Source organism: Gekko japonicus, unplaced genomic scaffold, assembly GCF_001447785.1.
Source record: "Gekko japonicus isolate JY-2015 unplaced genomic scaffold, Gekko_japonicus_V1.1 scaffold51, whole genome shotgun sequence".
NCBI lineage: Eukaryota > Metazoa > Chordata > Lepidosauria > Squamata > Gekkonidae > Gekko > Gekko japonicus.
This window is the reverse complement of record NW_015172004.1, coordinates 2,368,038-2,386,885: the sequence shown is the minus strand read 5'-3', so window position 1 is coordinate 2,386,885 and position 18,848 is coordinate 2,368,038. Positions and strand designations below refer to the sequence as shown.

General features: G+C 44.6%; 1 protein-coding gene across 2 annotated transcripts in view; it reads right to left on the bottom strand.

Annotated features, from left to right (window-relative positions):
* Window positions 1–6: 6 nt before the first annotated feature.
* UBE2E3 (ubiquitin conjugating enzyme E2E 3) overlaps window positions 7–18,848 on the bottom strand; it is a 152,693-nt gene continuing 133,851 nt past the window's right edge. For both annotated transcript variants that reach the window (XM_015420145.1, XM_015420144.1), the window contains exons 4-6: window positions 12,588–12,720; window positions 7,556–7,703; window positions 7–281 (exon numbers count right to left, since the gene is read on the bottom strand). In XM_015420145.1, coding sequence (XP_015275631.1) covers window positions 184–281; window positions 7,556–7,703; window positions 12,588–12,720 — 379 coding nt within the window. In that variant the 3' untranslated portion in view covers window positions 7–183. The remainder of the gene's footprint in view (window positions 282–7,555; window positions 7,704–12,587; window positions 12,721–18,848) is intronic.

Genomic DNA, 18,848 nt, shown 5'->3' with positions numbered 1-18,848 from the left:
TGGGCAGGGGGGGGAGTGGGGAGGGGGGGAAGTAGTATCCCAATCTTCAAAAGGATAAAAGCAGAGAGTAGAATCAGTATAACATATACACAGAAGTCCGTATTGTAAAGGCTATAAAGATTGGTTGCGCACCGCAAAGTGCCATCTCTGCACCTTCACACTGCACAAAAGTAGTCACGTGATTTATGTTGCGTATCTCTTGGTCCACTGTCTGGCTATCCTGTCATGCTCTGCTCTGTTGGTCAGGTACTGAGTGGCTATGCTTCCCACCAGAGGATCAGCTACATGGGAAGGAACAGAGACGGCACGTTAGGGGACATTCCAAAAACATAGAAATCAACATTGAAATGGTTTATTTATTTACGTTCTTTATAGTCCGCCTTTCTCACTGGGACTTCTTATTACACAGAACGAGTCCATGCGATCGGCAGATGGGGCATTCAATAAACAATGAAACAGAATTTGGGTGGTAGACCCAACCAGAAGTCTAATAACCAGAACTGAAGCAAAGCATTCAAGTGTTAACATGACATATTAAATGATGCAAAATGACACAACGGGAGCCAACCCACAGCAAACTATACACGGTTTCATTCTCAGCTATGGAGTCACCTCGATTTCATTCTGATTCCTCAGAGTATTTACCTCTATGTAACAGTTCACATGGTAACAGTTTTTCCCCCGGCTGGACCATTTCTAACTGCAGGTGAGGGCAGAGGTTTGTTTGTTTGTTATTAATTAAGATTTATTCAACTACGACAACACCAAAAGCGATAGAAAAGAGACAAAAACATACCAAATAAGTACACTGTCAAAGGATTTACCCATTACTTACTGGGTTTTTTTTTGCCATTCAGTTTTTATTTGTTTTCAAACATATACCATCAAACGCTTGTAACATAATTTAAATACAGAATCAACCACAGTTCTTCTTTACGAACACTACTACTAGATATTATACATACTTAACCCATTACTTACTGTTTGATTGATCATAAAAACAAGAATATCAAGAGTGAGGGACCCTAACTCTACTCCTGATGAGTCTGCTGCCAGTTCCATCCTCTGTACAACTTCTGACTATATTCAGTCCAATCTGGATACATCACTTTTTTGGGGGGGGGGGGGGAAAACTGTTGATTTTACCAAAATGTGGATATCTTTTTATTTTCAACAGCCAGTCTTCAATCTTGAACATTCTGTTATTGTTCTGTTTCTGTTTCCTGACAAAGCCCAATTTGGTTCCATCACTAATATGTAAGGCTATGATTTTGCTGGGTTGCCAGCTCTGGGCTGGGAAATACCTGGAGATTTTGGCGGGTGGAGCCTAAGGAGGGCGGGGTTTGCGGAGGGACTTCAGTGGGGTACGATGTTGCAACGTCCACCTTCCAAAGTGGCCATTTTCTCCAGGTGAGCTGATTTCTGTTACCTAGAGATCCACTGTAATCCCGGGAGCTCTCCAGCCACCACCTGGAGGTTGGTGACCCTAGATATCGGGTACGTAATCTAGAAGAAACATCTCTGGTTTGTAGGGAATTTGTTTTCTGAGAGCCGGGCTGATACAATCCTCACCACTCTCTTCCAATAACAGGAGGCACATTTGCAAGTCCACCATTTACGGGAGAAGGCAGGAGAGCAGAAGGTTTATGAGTTATACACAGTCCCTCAATCTCCTGCTTCTCCTAGGATAACAAACAGTAACGGAGAAGGGTGTCTGGAGCAGGGAAACAGCAGGGGGGACGGGGTGCTTAACTCTTTACTTCACTGCTTCTCGGTTGTAATTAGCTCCTCCCCGAAGCTGCTTATCTCCACAGGCAGGCTTCCAAATATTTATTAAAACATTAAAAACAAAATCTGGCCCTTCTCACCACAGATGGCAACTTACAGCAACTTCCAAAGCCATTTAAAGCTCGCAACATTACATTTGAAATTTTTCACAAAATTTAGAATAACCTTCCCCTGCATAAGAACATAAGAAGAGCCCTGTTGGAGCAGACCAATAGTCCATCTAGTCCAGAATCCTGGTTCGCACAGTGGCCAACCAGTTCCTCTGGAGAGCCAACAACAGGGCATAGAGGCTGAGGCCTTCCCAGGAACATTAGAAGAGCCCTGCTGGATCAGACCAACAGTCCATCTAGTCCGGCACCCTCTCTCACACAGTGGCCAACCAGTTCCTCTGGACGGCCAACAACAGGGCATAGAGGCCGAGCCATTCCCCGATGTTGCCTCCTGGCATTCAGAGGCTTAGTGCCTTAGTGCCCTCAATTGCCATGGCTAGTAGCCACTGATAGACTTATTCTCCATGAATCTATCTTATCCCCTTTTACCCAGCTGTTTATTCCTGTGGCCATCACTACACCCTCTGGTAGCAAATGCCACATTTTAATAACTCTCTGCATAAAGTAGTATTTCCTTTTGTCTGTCCTGAACCTACTGCCTGTGGAGGGTGGACTCTATGGCATTATACCCCACTGAGTTCCCTCGCCTTCCCAAACCCCGCTCTCCACAGGCTTCACCTCCAAATCTCCAGGTATTTCCCAAGCAGCAGTTGGCAACCCTATGTATATATGTAAAATTTGCAGGTTTAGCATAAGGTATACTTTTTATCTGTCACTTTTATATCACATACCATTCTTTCATCATGGAACTGGGGAACCTGACTGGGGATTTCCATGAAGGATTCCCTACCCAGGCAGGACCAGTCCCAGGCCTGCTTAGCAGCTTCAAGGAAGATGGCGGCAAAGAGTCCCCAACTCTGGGCTGGGAATCCCTGGAGATTTCAGGGTGTAGCCTGGGGGGAGGGCAGGGTTTGGGGAAGAGAGGTTATAATGCCACACCCTCCAAAGCAGCCATTTTCTCCATGAGAACCAATCCCTGTAGTCTGGAGACCAGTGGTATTTTTGGGCGATCTCCAGGCCCCATCCCAGAAAAACGAGTGCAACCAAATTACTAATGCAATCCTTATTTCTATTAAATAGACAGCTATAATCAATCGATACAATATAGTTTCATGTTAAGACTACACCTTTAACTATATTGTATCGATTGATTATAGCTGTCTATTTAATAGAAATAAGGATTGCATTAGTAATTTGGTTGCACTCGTTTTTCTGGGACTGTATATCTTCTTTTCGCAAATTTCTCTCCTATTTGCTCACCTGGAAGTTGGCAACCTGGTGAGAGAACGCTGGGTTGTCCGAGCGGGGTGGGGGGGGGGGGGGGGGGCTATGACAGAAAGTTCAATCCTATAAACCCACCCACCCCCGCATATGTCAGGTAGCGGGAGACTAACTTAGCTTTCTTCCTAACACACCGTATTTTCTGATGTGTATGGATTTCCCCCCCCTGCACTTTCCCCCCATCAAGAGCATTCAAGCAGGACCCTCCCCACACAGCCTAATACGGTACAGTCAAGGAACACAGTTCCTCTATGATGAGCTATTCAGTGTAGTTCAGCCCTACAACCTACTGATTTAAGTGGACCTTACTTCCAAGTTAAGCACGTTCAAAACTGCAGCTTCAGACACACACGAGGCATTTTGTAAAGGAGACAGTACACAAAACAGAATTCCACAGAGAGGCGTTTCAGTCAATTAGAGTTCTTTTTATGCCGGGACAATTGAATTCATTTGAAAGCTCGCAGAGAGTGACATGAAGTAATTCCCTGCAGCCAGAACAACAGAAAAGCCAATAGGAAGGCCTGGGCCCTGTTGTTCTTGGCAAAAAACGACAAATGTCCGATTTCACATGTTGTCAATTGCAGCAGCAGTAATAATAACCTGTCTAACAGAAGAGTAAACATTTGATAAACACTTCAGGTTTTCACTTTAAGGTATTTCAGGCAATCTTCCAACTAGCAGATGCCTCAAAACGTTTGCCCGGAACAGTATTTTCAGCATCCGAGTCGGAAACCGGTAATTTGTAGCAGCCTCTTGTAATTCTTCATACTCATCTTCCTTGAGGTAAGATACAGCATGTAAGCCTAGCGAGGACTGAAATATTCAGAGATGACACATACCCCAGCCCCTCCTGGACTGTACCACTGTATGTGTGTGTGTGTGTGTGACAAATAATAAATCTGAATGCCTCTCTGTGTCAAAAAAATCTCCTTGCATGTTGGACCTGAACACGCTGGAGAGAAAAGCTTTGCCTACCTGATTGAAAAGCCCTTTGGGAAACTGCTCAAAAATATACAGTTAACGAGATACGGGGTATCCGTGTCGCCTGCCCCAGAGGGAAAATTCTAAGGGGCCACTGGCTGTACTTGGGCCCAGTGGGTTGGATCAAGACGACAAGAGCCAGTGTGGTGTAATGGTTAAAGTGTTGGACTGGGAACTGGGGGAGCCAGGTTTAAATCCACACTCGCACCATGGAAGCTTGCTGGCTGACCCTGGGCCTGTCATATCCTCAGCCGAATTTACCTCAGAGGGTTGTTGTGAGAATAAAATGACGAAGAAGAGAACTATGTAAACCGCTTCGGGTCCTCATTGGGGAGAAAGCCAGGATATAAAGTAAGTAAACAAACAAACTGTACTAACAGAAGGGGAAAAGGAACTTCCACCAGTTGCCCATTCACATCAGGGTGTCCTAGCCCCCAGATGTAGCGTTTTGTGGAGATCAGAAGAAGAAGAAGAAGAGATTGGATTTATACCCCATCCTTCACTACCCAAAGGTGTCTCAGAGCAGCTTACAATCTCCTTTCCCTTCCCCTCCCCACAAGAGAAACCCTGTGAGGTAGGTGGGGCTGAGAGAGCTCTTGACAGAAACTGCCCTTGACAGAACAGCTCTGAAAGAGCTTATGACTGACCCAAAGTCACACCAGCAGCTGCATGTGGAGGAGCGGGGAATCAAACCCAGTTCTCCCAGATTAGAGTCTGCACTCCTAACCACTACACCAAACTGCAGCCAGCTGCAGTGGGAAGGAGGGAGCCAGTGAAGTCCCGTTCCACCGATGCAAAATTTATTCCGGATCAAACCCAGTTTTTATTGTGTGAACGCAACGACATCCTAAAGGGACAAAGCTGTTGAGCCACTTTACTGAGCACTGTGTTAAAAGGAAGTGCGATCGGTGAGGTCATATTTCACTGGCTGGAGTATAATGCATTAACTCGTACAAGTTGGCACCCGGGGATGGGGAATGAACAAGTGGGAAACATCCCTCCCCCCCCCAAAACAACAACAGCACAAGATTGTGGACTTCTGGGGCAAGATGACTAGCTTCTTGGTGCTCCAGCCCACGACTTTAGCAAACTTTAGCCGCCTTAAAGGTGCCCCTGGACTCTAAATGTGTTCTACTGCTTCGGACCAACACGGCAGACCACCTGGATCAATCTTCTGCTGCATGACCAGAGAGCTTTAAAGCAACATGAGCTGGACATTGATTCTCTAGCTCAGAATTGGGCCAACAAAAAGCAGAAGGAGTTTTTGTATATTTGGAAAAGTTATAAACAAAAAGTTATTTTTTAAAAAAGCAGGAGGAGGTTATTATTTATCTCTCCGGCCATCTACTGTATAGGGAAGGTTGGGGAAGGGAAATTAGGGTCAGGGAACGTGTCGCCACGCGAACACATGAAGCTGCCTTATACAGAAGAAGAAGAGTTGGTATTGTACCTTGCTCTTCACTACCTGAAGGAGTCTTGGAGCAGCTTACAATCTCCTTCCTTTCCTCTCCCCGCAACAGACACCCTGTGAGGTAGGTGGGGCTGAGAGAGCTCTGAGAGAAATGGTCTTGAGACAACAGCTCTAAGAGAACTGTGACTGGCCCAAGGTCACCCAGCGGCCTGCATGTGGAGGAGTGAAGAATCAAACTCAGTTCTCCAGATTAGAGTCTGCCACTCTTCACCACGACACCACAGCTGACTCTCTAGAATCAGCTGGAATCAGACCACTGGGCCATCAAGGTCAGTATTGTCTACTCAAACTGGCAGCAGCTCTCAGGCAGAAGTCTTTCACATCACCCACCACCTGGTCCTTTCAGCGGGAGATGCCGGTGACTGAACCTGGGAGCTTCTGCAGGCCAAGCAGATACTCTTACCACAGAGCCACATCCCCTCCTCTCCAGAGCACACATCCTCTGATCCCATTTTCATTCCTATTGTGGCCTGCTATCACCTGTTCAGAATTCTGCCCTCTTCACAAATAAAGAGGAAGAGGAAAAGGTACGCTGAATGAGAGGAAGCTCTTTTCTCCCTATCCTAACTGCCGGGACTCTCTAAGCTTTCAAGCAGTCAGAGCTTTTCAGATTTTATGTCATTCCTCCGCCTCCGGAATATGACACGTTAGGGATTAAAGCAAGCCATCTCCTATACATCCTCACTCTGTCTCTTCTTGCTTTCAACTGAGCCTCACCATTTTTGCGGCTCCTAGAAGATAGCAAACCTGCTACACCCTCGTCTGGCTGGGTCCTTCTCTTCAGAGGGGAGATGGGGGAGGAAGATGCGCATGTGTCTAATGTTTTGGATAAATTTTATAGAAGCAACATGATATCTGGCAATCCCTTTAACTCTTTGATGGGCTTGGGGGGGGGTTCAATTTTTTTTAAATAGCAACATATTTATTTTCCTATATAATTGAGGAGTTTCCCCAAATTTGCAGAAACCCTACTATATTGTGGAGGTTAGCCCTGTTTTGCTGCCCTCCTGATAATCTGGGGGCTGTCAAGCTATTTAGGTGTACTGGCGCATCATTCACTGTTATTGGAACTGAGGGTATAACCTGCTAATAACTTTGCTCTCAAAAGTGACTCAACGACTGGTCGACTGCACTACCTGGGTATTCAGAGCAGGTAACTGGGGTTTTGTGGCTTGTGGGACAAATTTTTTTCTGGTGGGGCTGAAGTTCTCAGTGCAAAAAGAAAAACCATTTTGGAAACAGAAAGCTGTTACCAGGATAGATCTCAAAACTGCAAGCTGTCAACCACTTTAGATGACAGTTCTCAGCTGCTGCAAGTTAATCACTTCTGCCAACCTAAGCAACAATTCTGATCAAAAGCCAGCAGGTGGGGGTGATGACTTCTATAGCCAAGAAGCTAACACTTAGGCAGAAAACCTCTCCTGAAGGAGATCAGTTTCTTGACACAGAGTTAGAAGGGATCCTAGAGGTCACCTACTCCAACCCCCTTGCTCAGTGCGGGAATTAGTCAACAACAGCACCCCAGTCTGCTTAAAGCAGTGCATGCCTTTAAAAAAATGTTTTAAAATGTTTGAAAAATGCATTTACAGGAGAAATTCTTGTGGGGCTGTGCCTTTAAGAAAGGGGGCAGAGCCCCCCAAAGCCCCACCATAGCTACGGGCCTGATCCAGAGGTTTAAAGATAACCTGAACAAAAGCATCCATTTCCAGGGCATGCTGTGTCAAGCCATCAGCCTTTTCATCATGAATTCATCATCTCCCCTGCGTTTGATCCAATGTATTTATTTATGTCTGTCTTACACGGTCAATATGCTTTGAGCAATTCTTTTTTTTTTTTAACAACCAGGGGTAGGAATTGGTTTGGCTTTGCTGGCCGTGCAATTAGTAACGCTGAAAAGGAAAACAAGAAATAATTAATTCCTTACCAGGATTGCAGTCTGTCAAGAGGGAACAGATAGACAGCAGAACCTTTGAAATAGTCAAAGCAGGGCTCCAGTTGTCTTTCAGAATATCCAGACAGATGACTCCCTGACTGTTGATGTTGCAGTGATAGATCCTGGTACGGAAAGTAACCTAAAAAAGAGTGGGGGGCCGAGGGGGAGAAAATCATTACGCACCTTTTGTGCACAGGTTGTTACCAATCTTTTTGAAACCTGCAGGGAATTATTCACCCTTTGTCGGAGAATGTTGCTACGGAGGCTTTTCATTTTTGTTCCTTGCGATGTAAGACTCATCTGAAAAGTGGTTTTCCCTCAAACCCTCCCCCCGCCCCACAGCTGCCTTATTCATGGCTGTTATCTCAAACTTTAAAGTTTTGTTGCGGCTTTTCCTGGTGAGCCGACAGCGTCATACTCCTGCTTGGGGTGTGGAAATAAAAACGAAGCGTGAGGATATATCACATGGCTCTTCTGGACTTGGGGGGCACACACGATCCGGGGCAGTGATGCTCTGTATTCTTGGTGCTTGGTGGGGGGGGGACAACAGTAGGGGGGCTTCTGGAGTTCTGGCCCTTCTGGGGGAACCCCTGATGGCACCTGGGTTTTGGCCACTGTGGAACAGAGAGTGTTGGGCTGGATGGGCCACTGGCCTGATCTAACAAGTTCTCTTATGTTCTTATGTTCTCTCATCAAATGGCAATCAGATGCCAGCCTGAGTTCCTTTTCAACGCAAGTTAGGACAACAGTGATGGTGTTACTGTCTACCCCACTAACCTTCTGACAGGCCTCCAGAGTGAGGATCCAGAGTACAATGAACTTTGGAGACAGATAAAGCTTTTACATTGCAGTGCCATGTCCCAATGCGCACACCTTTGAAATAGGTGAGATTTTCAAAAGCAGGTGAAATTTTCAAAAGGGAAAAAGAGTAAAAAAATTACTCCTAACCCTACCTGCATAAGAACATAAGAGACGCCAATGTTGGATCAGGCCAAAGGCCCATCCAGTCCAACGCTCTGTATCACAGAGTGGCCAGAAATACCAGTGCCATCAGGAGGTCCACCAGTGGGGCCAGGACATTAAAAGCCCTCCCACTGTTGACCCCCCCAAGCACCAAGAAGACAGAGCATCACTTGCCCCAGAGCCCCTATCTATACCTGGTGGCTAATAGCCACTGATGGACCTCTGCTCCATATGCTTATCTAATTCCCTTTTGAAGCCGTCCATGCTTGTAGCCGCCACCACTTCCTGTGGCAGTGAATTCCATATGTTAATCACTCTTTGGGTGAAGAAGTACTTCCTTTTATCCGTTCTACCCCGACCGCTCAACAATTTTATGGAGTGCCCACAAGTTCTTGTATTGTGAGACTCCCTCCACAGACACCCTTGGGTCTGCCTAAAACAGGTCTCTGGATACAAACCAGATGACACAACCTGTTAGAGAAGGCAGAAGACAGACCCAACCCCCACCCCAATCCTTGATTTCAACGGTGTGAGAAGTTCAACAGATGCACTGGCTGAATAAAGCGAAAACTTGGCCTATTTGTTCAATAGCAGGTTTTGAATCTTCTCCTTCAGACATCTGCTACACAGCTGCAATTTTTAAACAAACATTTATGCTGGCAAAAAAAATATCTATATCATATGAGCAAAATGCATGCGATTTCAGTTTTATGCCTGGGACAATTTTATGGATTATATTTGGCACTCCATTTAGAAAAACCTTCCAGTAGCAGGCGTACAGTTTTTTTAAAAATGATAATCGATGCCAACATTGCATTTTCATTGGGAACACTGTCAGTATCAAGGCAGGATTCCTTCTTATTTTCTTTTAAGACAACAGCTATAAAGACACAGACTTTTTAAAAAAAACATGAAGCTTTTATTTATTACACTTTGGTATCCAATTATTTATTACACTTTGCTATCCAATTAACTGCCTAATTAGTTCTAACGATCCTGATGGAATTTTGACTGTTCTGAGATAAAACAGTTTCAGTAAACAAAGCCACATTCGTTCCCAACACACACTTCACGAACAGTTTAGAATTGCTAAAAAATCAATGGGGATGGAAAGGTTTGTGACTGTGCCGCCCAACATTTCAGGAAATTTCAGACCGATACGTTGGGGACAATTTAATAACTGCTTTGTTTGTGTCCTCTTCACCTGAGATGTTTTACAGTCTGTTCATGTCCGTACACCGCTTTGAGCAGTAGTCAAAGGCCAGCACGACAGGATCTGAGCTAGCATGGCATTTTTCTACCGCTAGGGAAAAAGACTCTTGAGAAAAACCAGTAGATTCCTATTTAAGACACACCTTACTATAAAACTGTTCTGCGAATTCATACCATGAAGCCATTAATTCGATTTTAATTACTCCATAAAATTGTCACAATAAAAAGCCCAGCCCTCAAATTATCTTTACACATGTGCAGATCACTATCAAATGCTCATGACAGCGAGTCGAGAGGCCTTCTGTCTTTGCTTTTGCCAGAAATGAAAATCTTTGTCTTGATTCCATGTACTAACTTTAGTGCCTAGCGTTCCACTCTAGGTTTCCAGTTAGGGAACCTCCATGTGGAACTGGGGGAGCCCCTGGGATTATAGCTCATCTCCGGACTACAGCGATTGGGTCCCCAGGAGAAAACGGATCCTTTGGAAGGTGGACTCTGTGGCATTGTGCCCCACTGGGGTCCCTGCCGCCCCCAGGCTCTATCCCCAAATCTCCAGGAGTTTACCAACCTAGATCTGGCAACCCCACGCCCCCACCCTAGGAGGTGGTGGCGGCTACAAGCATGGACGGCTTCAAGAGGGAACTGGATAAACATATGGAACAGAGGTCCATCAGTGGCTATTAGCCACAAGGTATAGATAGGGACTCTCAGTCTGGGGCAAGGGATGCTCTATATTCTTGGTGCTTGGGGGGGGCAACAGTGGGAGGGCTTCTAGTGTCCTGGTCCCACTGCTGGACCTCCTGATGGCACCTGGTATTTTTGGCCACTGTGTGACTGAGTGTTGGACTGGATGGGCTTCTCTTGTGTTCTTATGTTCATCCCCCACCGGGGGGGGGGGCTGGCAACCCCATTTCCAGTCCAAGAGTGCCATTCTAAACAATTACACCCTTCTAATCCCACTGATTCCAATAGACTTAGAAGGGAGCACAAAGTTAGTTTAAGTAAACAAAAAGTTTTTTCTTTAAAAATCAGACAATTTTTCTTACTTCTTTGCACAAAGTTAGTTTAAGTAAACAAAAAAGTTTTTTTCTTTAAAAATCAGGCAATTTTCCTTACTTCTTTGTTTGTTTGTTTGAGAATTCTTATGCTGCCTCTCTGGGGAATCTTTGCCTAACTTGCACACTAGCTCAACAGTTAGTTTCTGTTCGAAGCTGCCAACACACAGGGGTCTAGGTTGAGGTATCTTTAAAAAACAATCCAGGAGTCTATCGAATGCGCCAAGAGTTTTTAAACCTTAGTGTATTAATAATTTAGGGTGCAACTTAAGCCACAGTATGGGCTGCCCATGCTGGTTAACAGCTATGCACACTGCAGTGCGCTTGATAAAATATTTAGCTGGCTGAGGTCTGGTTGGAAGGGGGACGTTAAGGCCTTGAGGGAATTCCCTCTTGTGTGAATGCGGAAGCATGGATCACAATATCTCCTCCATCTCCCCCCACCCCCAGTAAGTACAAGCTGGAACATGATAAAACTGGTAGTTGCTGTCGCCCTAGTCCAAAATTCATTTTTCTCCCCTCGGATGATAGCAGGGTCTAAACATAGCTCTGTGGCACACCAAATGTGTCTTAACTGCTGTGGTCACATACACTGAATAATCCACTTTCAATCCAGTTTCAGTGCACTTTCCAACTGTGTGAACTGGCAAAATCCAGTTGGAAAGTGCACTGAAAGTGGATTGAGAGTGGATTATTTAGTGTGTGTGACTGCAGCCAATAGTGGGAGACGCATTAGAGCCCGCCCTGGCCTGGCCTGGCCTCGTCGGATCTGGGAAGCTAAACAGGGTCAACCCTGGTTAGTATCTCAGTGCGAGACCACCAAGGAATTTCAGGGTCATGCTGCAGAGGCAGGCAATGGTCAACCACCTCTGAACATCTCCTGCTTTGAAAACCCTACAGGGTCCCCATAAGTCAGCTCTGACTGGACTAGAGATGTGAAGGCCCGGAAAAAAACCAGAAAAATTCGGAAAAAAACCGTTTTTTCCCCTGAAGCTTTTTTGTTTTTTTCCGAAAAATTGGAAAAATTGAAAAAAGAAAAGAAAAGAAAAGAAATTGATTATGGAATGTTTTATTTTAACATGATAAATAAAATATTTTAAGACAAGGTGTTCAAATATTTTCCAAATCATTTCTAAAATATATAATGGTATCAGATTGATCTAATTTCTGTGCACTGAGGACAAGCAAGTCCTAGGTTACAAACTGAACTCTCCAATGCAAGAACAAGATGCATTTCTTCCTTTAGGAGGTGCGATTGTCAGAAGAAAATAAAAAGGTTTCAGTTTTGTTTTTGCATGTGGGTGGGTATTCTGTTTGTAATAATTGGGTACACTATATTTTTAATATGCTAGTTGTGATAATTTCATGCCAAGTAAAAATGTCCATAGTCATTTTTTATGTTCCTAAAGTAACAGAATGACTTTCAATCTAGAAAAGACAAAAGAAATGCTAATGTAGCATTTTTTTCAATTTTTCCAAAAATTTCCGTTTTTTCCCGAAAAAAACCCGGGTTTTTTTCCAATCTTCAAAATTTCCGGAAATTTTACATCTCTAGACTGGACAGCATTTTCCACCACCATTATTACAGCTTGGGGCAGTTTTTACCCTATCCGTGGGGCTGAGCACCATACTTGAAGTGGCGTTGACAGCACAGTGGTTTCTTGCTACAGTTTTCCCATTGGTCAACCTACAAGTGCTTTTCGCTCTCCCTCAGAAGGGAAGTCATCGAATATACACACAGAGATAGCCCTTTGTAAGATCCACCATTTTGAAAATCATATACATAGCCTTACCTTTGGTGGTTTAAATGGATAATCAGAAGAAAACGTGATATCCAGGAAAAAGACACCACCTTCATATACGGAACCTGGGGGACCAAGGATCGTAGATCTCCATTCATAAATGTTATCCCCTTTAGGGCCGGCACTATTGAAATAAGAGAAAGGAGGGAAGAGAAAGAGTGAGTGGGGGTGCTTTGCAAACATTGTCAATCGTTACACTTTGATTTAACCCTCTTGAATTGTGCCTGTTGCTGATATAAGAGTCGGCTTTTTGTATGCGCTTCCTATGAATGAAGAAACGGCACATCAACTGAGTGTCGATGTCAGATCTTTCAACACAAGGCCCATCTTTGTCATTTGTAATATTTAGCTGTGAGGCCTTTTGTCTTGGGCCCTTCCCAGTGTATGGGACATTAATAAGGAAGAATTATTTTCTTCCAGCACAGGGGCTACAAAGAGTTAGGCATACTTCATCTGTCTCTCAGTCATATATTTTACTCTTGGTTCCTTTTCAGAAGCTCGGGGCCATCCACATACATGAGTTTATTTCAGCAGACGAGAGACCTGTCCAGGGTTACCCGGTGAAGCTTCAAGGCAGAGTTGGGATTTGAATCGGGGTCTCCCCAGGCCTAGTCCCACATTCTATCCTCTAAAAAGGTAAAGGTTCCCTTGCTCGAAAGCCAGTCGAATCCGACTCTAGGGTTACGGTGCTCATCTCGGTTTCAGCCGAAGAGCCAGCGCTGTCCGAAGATGTTTCCGTGGTCATGTGGCCGGCATGACTAAACACCAAGGCGCACGGAACCCTGTTCCCTTCCCACCGAAGTGGTACCTATTTATCTATTTGCAATTTCTTGCTTTCGAACTGCTAGGTTGGCAGGAGCTGGAACTAGAGATGGGAGCTCACTCCGTCATGCGGCACAATCAGGTCTCGAACTGCTGAACTACCGACCTCCCACAGCCTGCAGTTCAGCGTCTTAACCACTTGAGCCACCGCAGCTCTACACACTAGCAGAACGAAGATGTGGAAGAACGGCTGCCATTCTGAAGCTACCGTTCTGCAGAATTATCTAATCTGGTGATGGCCCCCAGGAAATATGCCTTGACGAAGATCTGTAGGCCATTCTGGAGCCCTACTGCCAGTATCACGCAGTTGGTGGAATATGTACACTTGAAGCTGCCTTATACTGAAGCGTCTATCAAGATCAGAGTCATTTCTACTCTGGCTCTCCAGGGTCTCAGGTTGGAGTCTTTCACATCATCTAGTACCTAATCCTTTGCGCTGGAGATGCCAGAGACTGTACCTGGGACTTTTTGTATGCAAAGCATTACTGATGAACCACAGTCCACTTCCATAGCCATGGTCTCAGAATCCTATAGCTAAGGTCCCACAGATCACTGAATATTTGCTCTATCACTGTGCCATAGCCAGTGTTCCCTCTAAGCTAAGTCAGTGTGAGCTAGCTCACAGTTTTCTAGCCTCCGGCTCACACATTTTTGTCTTAGCTCAGGAAGGAGGGCTCCAGAGCAAGCTAATTTATGCAGTAGCCAAACTGCTCGCTCAGAACTATAATGCCAGTAAAGCTCACAAAGTAGCAATTTTGCTCCACACCTTAAAGGGAACACTGGCCATAGCTGCATTTTGTAACTGGGCAGGAAAATCTAGTTGCAAATGACTGCTATATGGCACAGTATCCAGTGATGTGTGGGTGCAGCTTTGGTAATTATCGTATTTCTCGGCCATTCAAAGTACCCGCAGATGCTAATCTGAAGGGTGAATTACCAGAAAGCAGAAGCCATGATATGAAAGGTTACGGTAAACATGCCACACCATAGCACCTTGGACACACAAAGGCCAATGTTGACAGAAAAACGACTTATTTGTACCCTTGTCTGTAGGAGTATTGAGAAAAGGATCTACTGTTAGATTACTATTCAAAGAATTTCTATATCTGTGTATCTGAGGGAATAATGTCTTTTTTTCATCTCTCTTATTTTTATGCTCTGGTGCAGAAACAAATTTTTGACAAGAATCATCTCACCTCCAAGTAACCATGTTATGATAAGGCCCTTTTAACGAGTGTTTATCACAAGATTTTATACAGAGCCCTCAAGAAAGCCTCATGAAATCCCTTGTTTACACATATTCTTATTTGTTGTGTTTTTTTTAAAGCTGTTTCACAGCTATGGAATTCAAATGTGTCTGTTCCAAGAGGGATTGAGGTAAGCTCCAGTAAACAGTCGCGCTGACAGTCATGTGGAAACAGTAAAATATGGACTGCCAAGAAACATCATTGCTTTTCACACCTTGAGGAGGCGGGGGGACAAGATCCTCTATAATCTAGGCTAGGAAGCAGGGAACAAATGAGACAAAAAACTCACAAAGGGGACTTCACACATCCTTCTGCATACATCTACCGGACGGCTGTTGTGAGGTTTGTGGCTCGGTCCCCCTGGCTACCAGCAGGGGGTAGGGAGGTAGGGTTGCCAGCACCAGGTTGGAAAACGCCTGGAGATTTGGGGATGGAGCCTGGGGAGGACAGGGACCTCAGGGGGGTACAATGCCACAGGGTTCCTCCCCGCCAAAGCAGCCATTTACTCCAGGGGAACTGGTCTCTGTAATCTGGAGATGAGCTGTAGTTCTTCTGGGAGATCCCCAGGTCCCACCTGGAGGCTGGCATCCCTAGTGGTAGACCATGGGATTTGCAAGAAGAAGGTCCCTGGTTTGACCCCTGCAATTTCCAGTTAAAAGGCAATGCCAGAGAGACCTGGGTTCAAATTGGTGCCCACCAGAAAACGTATTGGCTGACCTGAACCACTCATTCTCATTCAGTCTAACAAACCTAACCGCATGGCGGTGTTGTGAAGATAAAATGGAAGCAAGGAGAACCATGTTCCCGGAGCTCCTTGAAGGCAAAGTAGGATAAAAATATGCTTAATAAACGTAGCAGACCTTGGGGAAGACCTTTTTTCTCTGTCTGAGGCTGCTGTCAGGCAGGGTATACAGTACTGACCTAGATAGATCCATCAGTTCAGATCAGTAGACAGCCCTACTGGATAAGACCAGTTTTCTATCTGGTCCAGCATCCTGTTTCACACAGTAGCCAAAAGAGTTGCTTTGGAGGGCCAACAAACAGGGTGCCTCCTACCACTGGTATTCCAAGGCTTGCTGTCTCTATATAGGGAGGTCAGTAGACACGGACAGACCTCTCCTCCTTGAGTCTAACTCCCTTTTAAAGCCATCTATACTATGCCCACTGGCAGTGAATGCCACAGTTTAATTACTCCTCTGTGGATCTGTAATAATATTAAGACTCTACACTGCAACTACATGTGCTGGAGAAGGCTCCTGCGCATTCCTTGGACAGCAAAGCTGACAAGAAAGCAAGTATCGGAGTGCATAAAACCAGACACGCCATTGGAAGAAAAAAATTACAAGACTGCGACTGACTTGTTTTGGCCACACCATGCGGAAGAACTTACTAGAAAAACCTATTATGAGAAGAAGAAGAAGAAGAAGAAGAAGAAGAAGAAGAAGAAGAAGAAGAAGAAGAGGAAGAGGAGGAGGAGGAGGAGGAGGAGGAGGAGGAGGAGGAGGAGGAGATTGGATTTATACCCTGCCCTTCACTCGGAGTCTCAGAGCGGTTTACAAACTCCTTTCCCTTCCCCTCCCCACAACAGACACCCTGTGAGGTTGGTGGGGCTGAGAGAGCTCTGAGAGAACTGTCCTTGAGAGAACAGCTCTGACAGAACTTTGGCTTGTCCAAGGTCATCCAGCAGGTGCAAGTGGAGGAGTGGGGAAACAAACCCAGTTCTCCCAGATTAGAGTCCGTGCACTTAACCACTACACCAACCTGCTTAGATTGGTTAGTGGCAAAAGGATGGATACCCGGCCACCAAAGAGCATGGTGGCTAGACAACATAAAAGTTGACACCAGCCAGAGCATGGAGCAACTAAAAGAAACAGTACAAGGCTGGCTGGAAAACATGGAGTGAGCTGGCCCACAGAATCGCCAAGAGTCGAATATGACTGAATGGCTAACAACAACATTGCAACACAATTGGTAATATTTTTTTTAAAATAAACAGTGGTTTTAAAAATCTTTGTTTAATTTACAAATGTCAGGAGAGCCAAGATCTGTGCACTTTTGTAAGAAGAGACAATTGGGCTTGCAAGTGATTCCTGAAGATCTGCAAAGGCAGCATAGCAAGTTATTTTGCCCATATTTGCTGAAGGATCAAAAACAGCCAAGGAAATTAAAATGATGACAAAAATATTTAAAGCCCACATTGAGGCCATCAGGTGTTCCAATTAACTCCTGACACCCATTAAGCATATATCGTTTAATTAGCACTAGACCTGGAAATCAAATTTCTCTGGAACAATTCAATTTTGGCACAGGTTTCCTTAATGGCTATTTTATAGCTTAATGCAGAGGTTAGCGCTCCTATATCATCTGTCGGCTACCTTTCTTTCAAACACCTCTAATAGCTAGATGCAATTCAATCAGTTTAATGAAACAGCTGAATTGACTTAGCAACATATTTCAGCCAAATTAATCAGTCACAATTAAGGTTACAGCCTCTAGCTGTGTGCCAAACTACCTGGTAATCACTCAAAGAGTCAGAACAAGGGCATCTATCAATTAAACAGTCAGGCATCTAAGAGGAATAACTCCCAGGTTACTATTTACAATCATCCAGTACATTACTATTAGTGCCACTTAAAATTACAAGGGCTGCTCAGACAGGGGAGACTCTGCTCTTAAAATTTCTTACATTCTGACCCTGCAGAAGTTATGGAGGGCAGAAGCTTGACACAACTGCACTGACAGCACTCTTCCTAGCTTGTACGGGGGAGGTATCCATGTGGAACTGAGGTGTTGGAAGGAGTCCTATGATACGACAGCCTCTGCTGCTGTACTGGGAATTAAGAAACAGAGGTCCAAGGGCATGTGTGGACAGCAAAGCAAGCAATCCTCTAATAAGAACCACTGCCATGGTAGACAGACATCCCTAGAAAGACGGGATGGCCACCATGACTCAGCTGGATCCATGCCTTGCTGGGTTTTGTTGTATTGTTTGGCGATCACAGTCAGCCATATTTGTTGGAGGTCTGGCTAATTCGTGGTAAGGACAGGTGGCTGAGAGTAAAAGGGGGGGAGGTAATGTATGTTTTGATGTGTAAGTCTGACAAACTTTACATTACCTACAACAAAGGCACCTGCGATGGACTGTGCTTTGGAAGCTCGTAAGTGCTGTATAAACATGTGATGGACTGTGGAGAGTTCATGCCTCACAGAGCCGGAGAGCCTTTGAGTGACAGGCTGCTCCAACTGATTTCACTGGTTAGCATCTGTTGAGAAAGAAAGAGCTGGGAACTGATGGCTGAAGAGAATTCAGTTTAGCACTGACTGAAAACCGGGAAGGTTGACAAGGAGGAGTGGGAGGATCGCTGAAGACCCCCATTTGGGCCAGAAAAAAGGACAGATCTTTCAGTTTAGAGAAGTAATTCCCTGCCCAGTTGAAAAGGGAGATGGCTCTAAAGAATGGAGTAATCTCTGATTTGTTTCAAGAGAAGTAATTTGGGTACTTGTTAGTATATCCCTGCCCTCTGAAAGTCAGTTAAACTCAAGAACTTACTGGAGAGTCTAGTAGACCCAGAAACCAAAGCCTCGCAACTCAAAGATTCAAAGACTTTGTGAAAAAGCTAAAACTCTTACTGAAAACATAGGTTCAGGTGCGTAGCTTGAAGGAGTGTGCTTGCACATGAAAGCATACCTTGAATAAAACTTTGTTGGTCTTAAAGATGCCACTAGACTCAAACTTTGTTTTGCTGAAAACATATTTACTGGAGTTTGTGAATCTACTAAGTCACCACAGACATTTTACCCCAGAATCCACCCGACCTTTTCCCTTCTACATTGAATAACATATTGTGTTTATTTTTGAATTTTCAAAACCCTCTCGTGTGCTATTTTCAGAAGTATAAGTTTAAGAAGGGGATATTGTCTCTTCCCTCAAGTTCCTGGCCAAAGCCAGCATCAAACTATAATAACATGACAGAGCGGGATGGCCGTAAACCTCCAAATAAAGATGTGAAGGCCTGGAAAAAACCTGGAAAAAACCCATTTTTTTTTCCTGAAGCCTTTTGTTTTTTTCTGAAAAATTGGAAAAATTGAAAAAAGAAAAGAAAAAAATTGATTATGGAACGTTTTATTTTAACATGATGAATAAAATATTTTAAGACAAGGTGTTCAAATATTTTCCAAATCA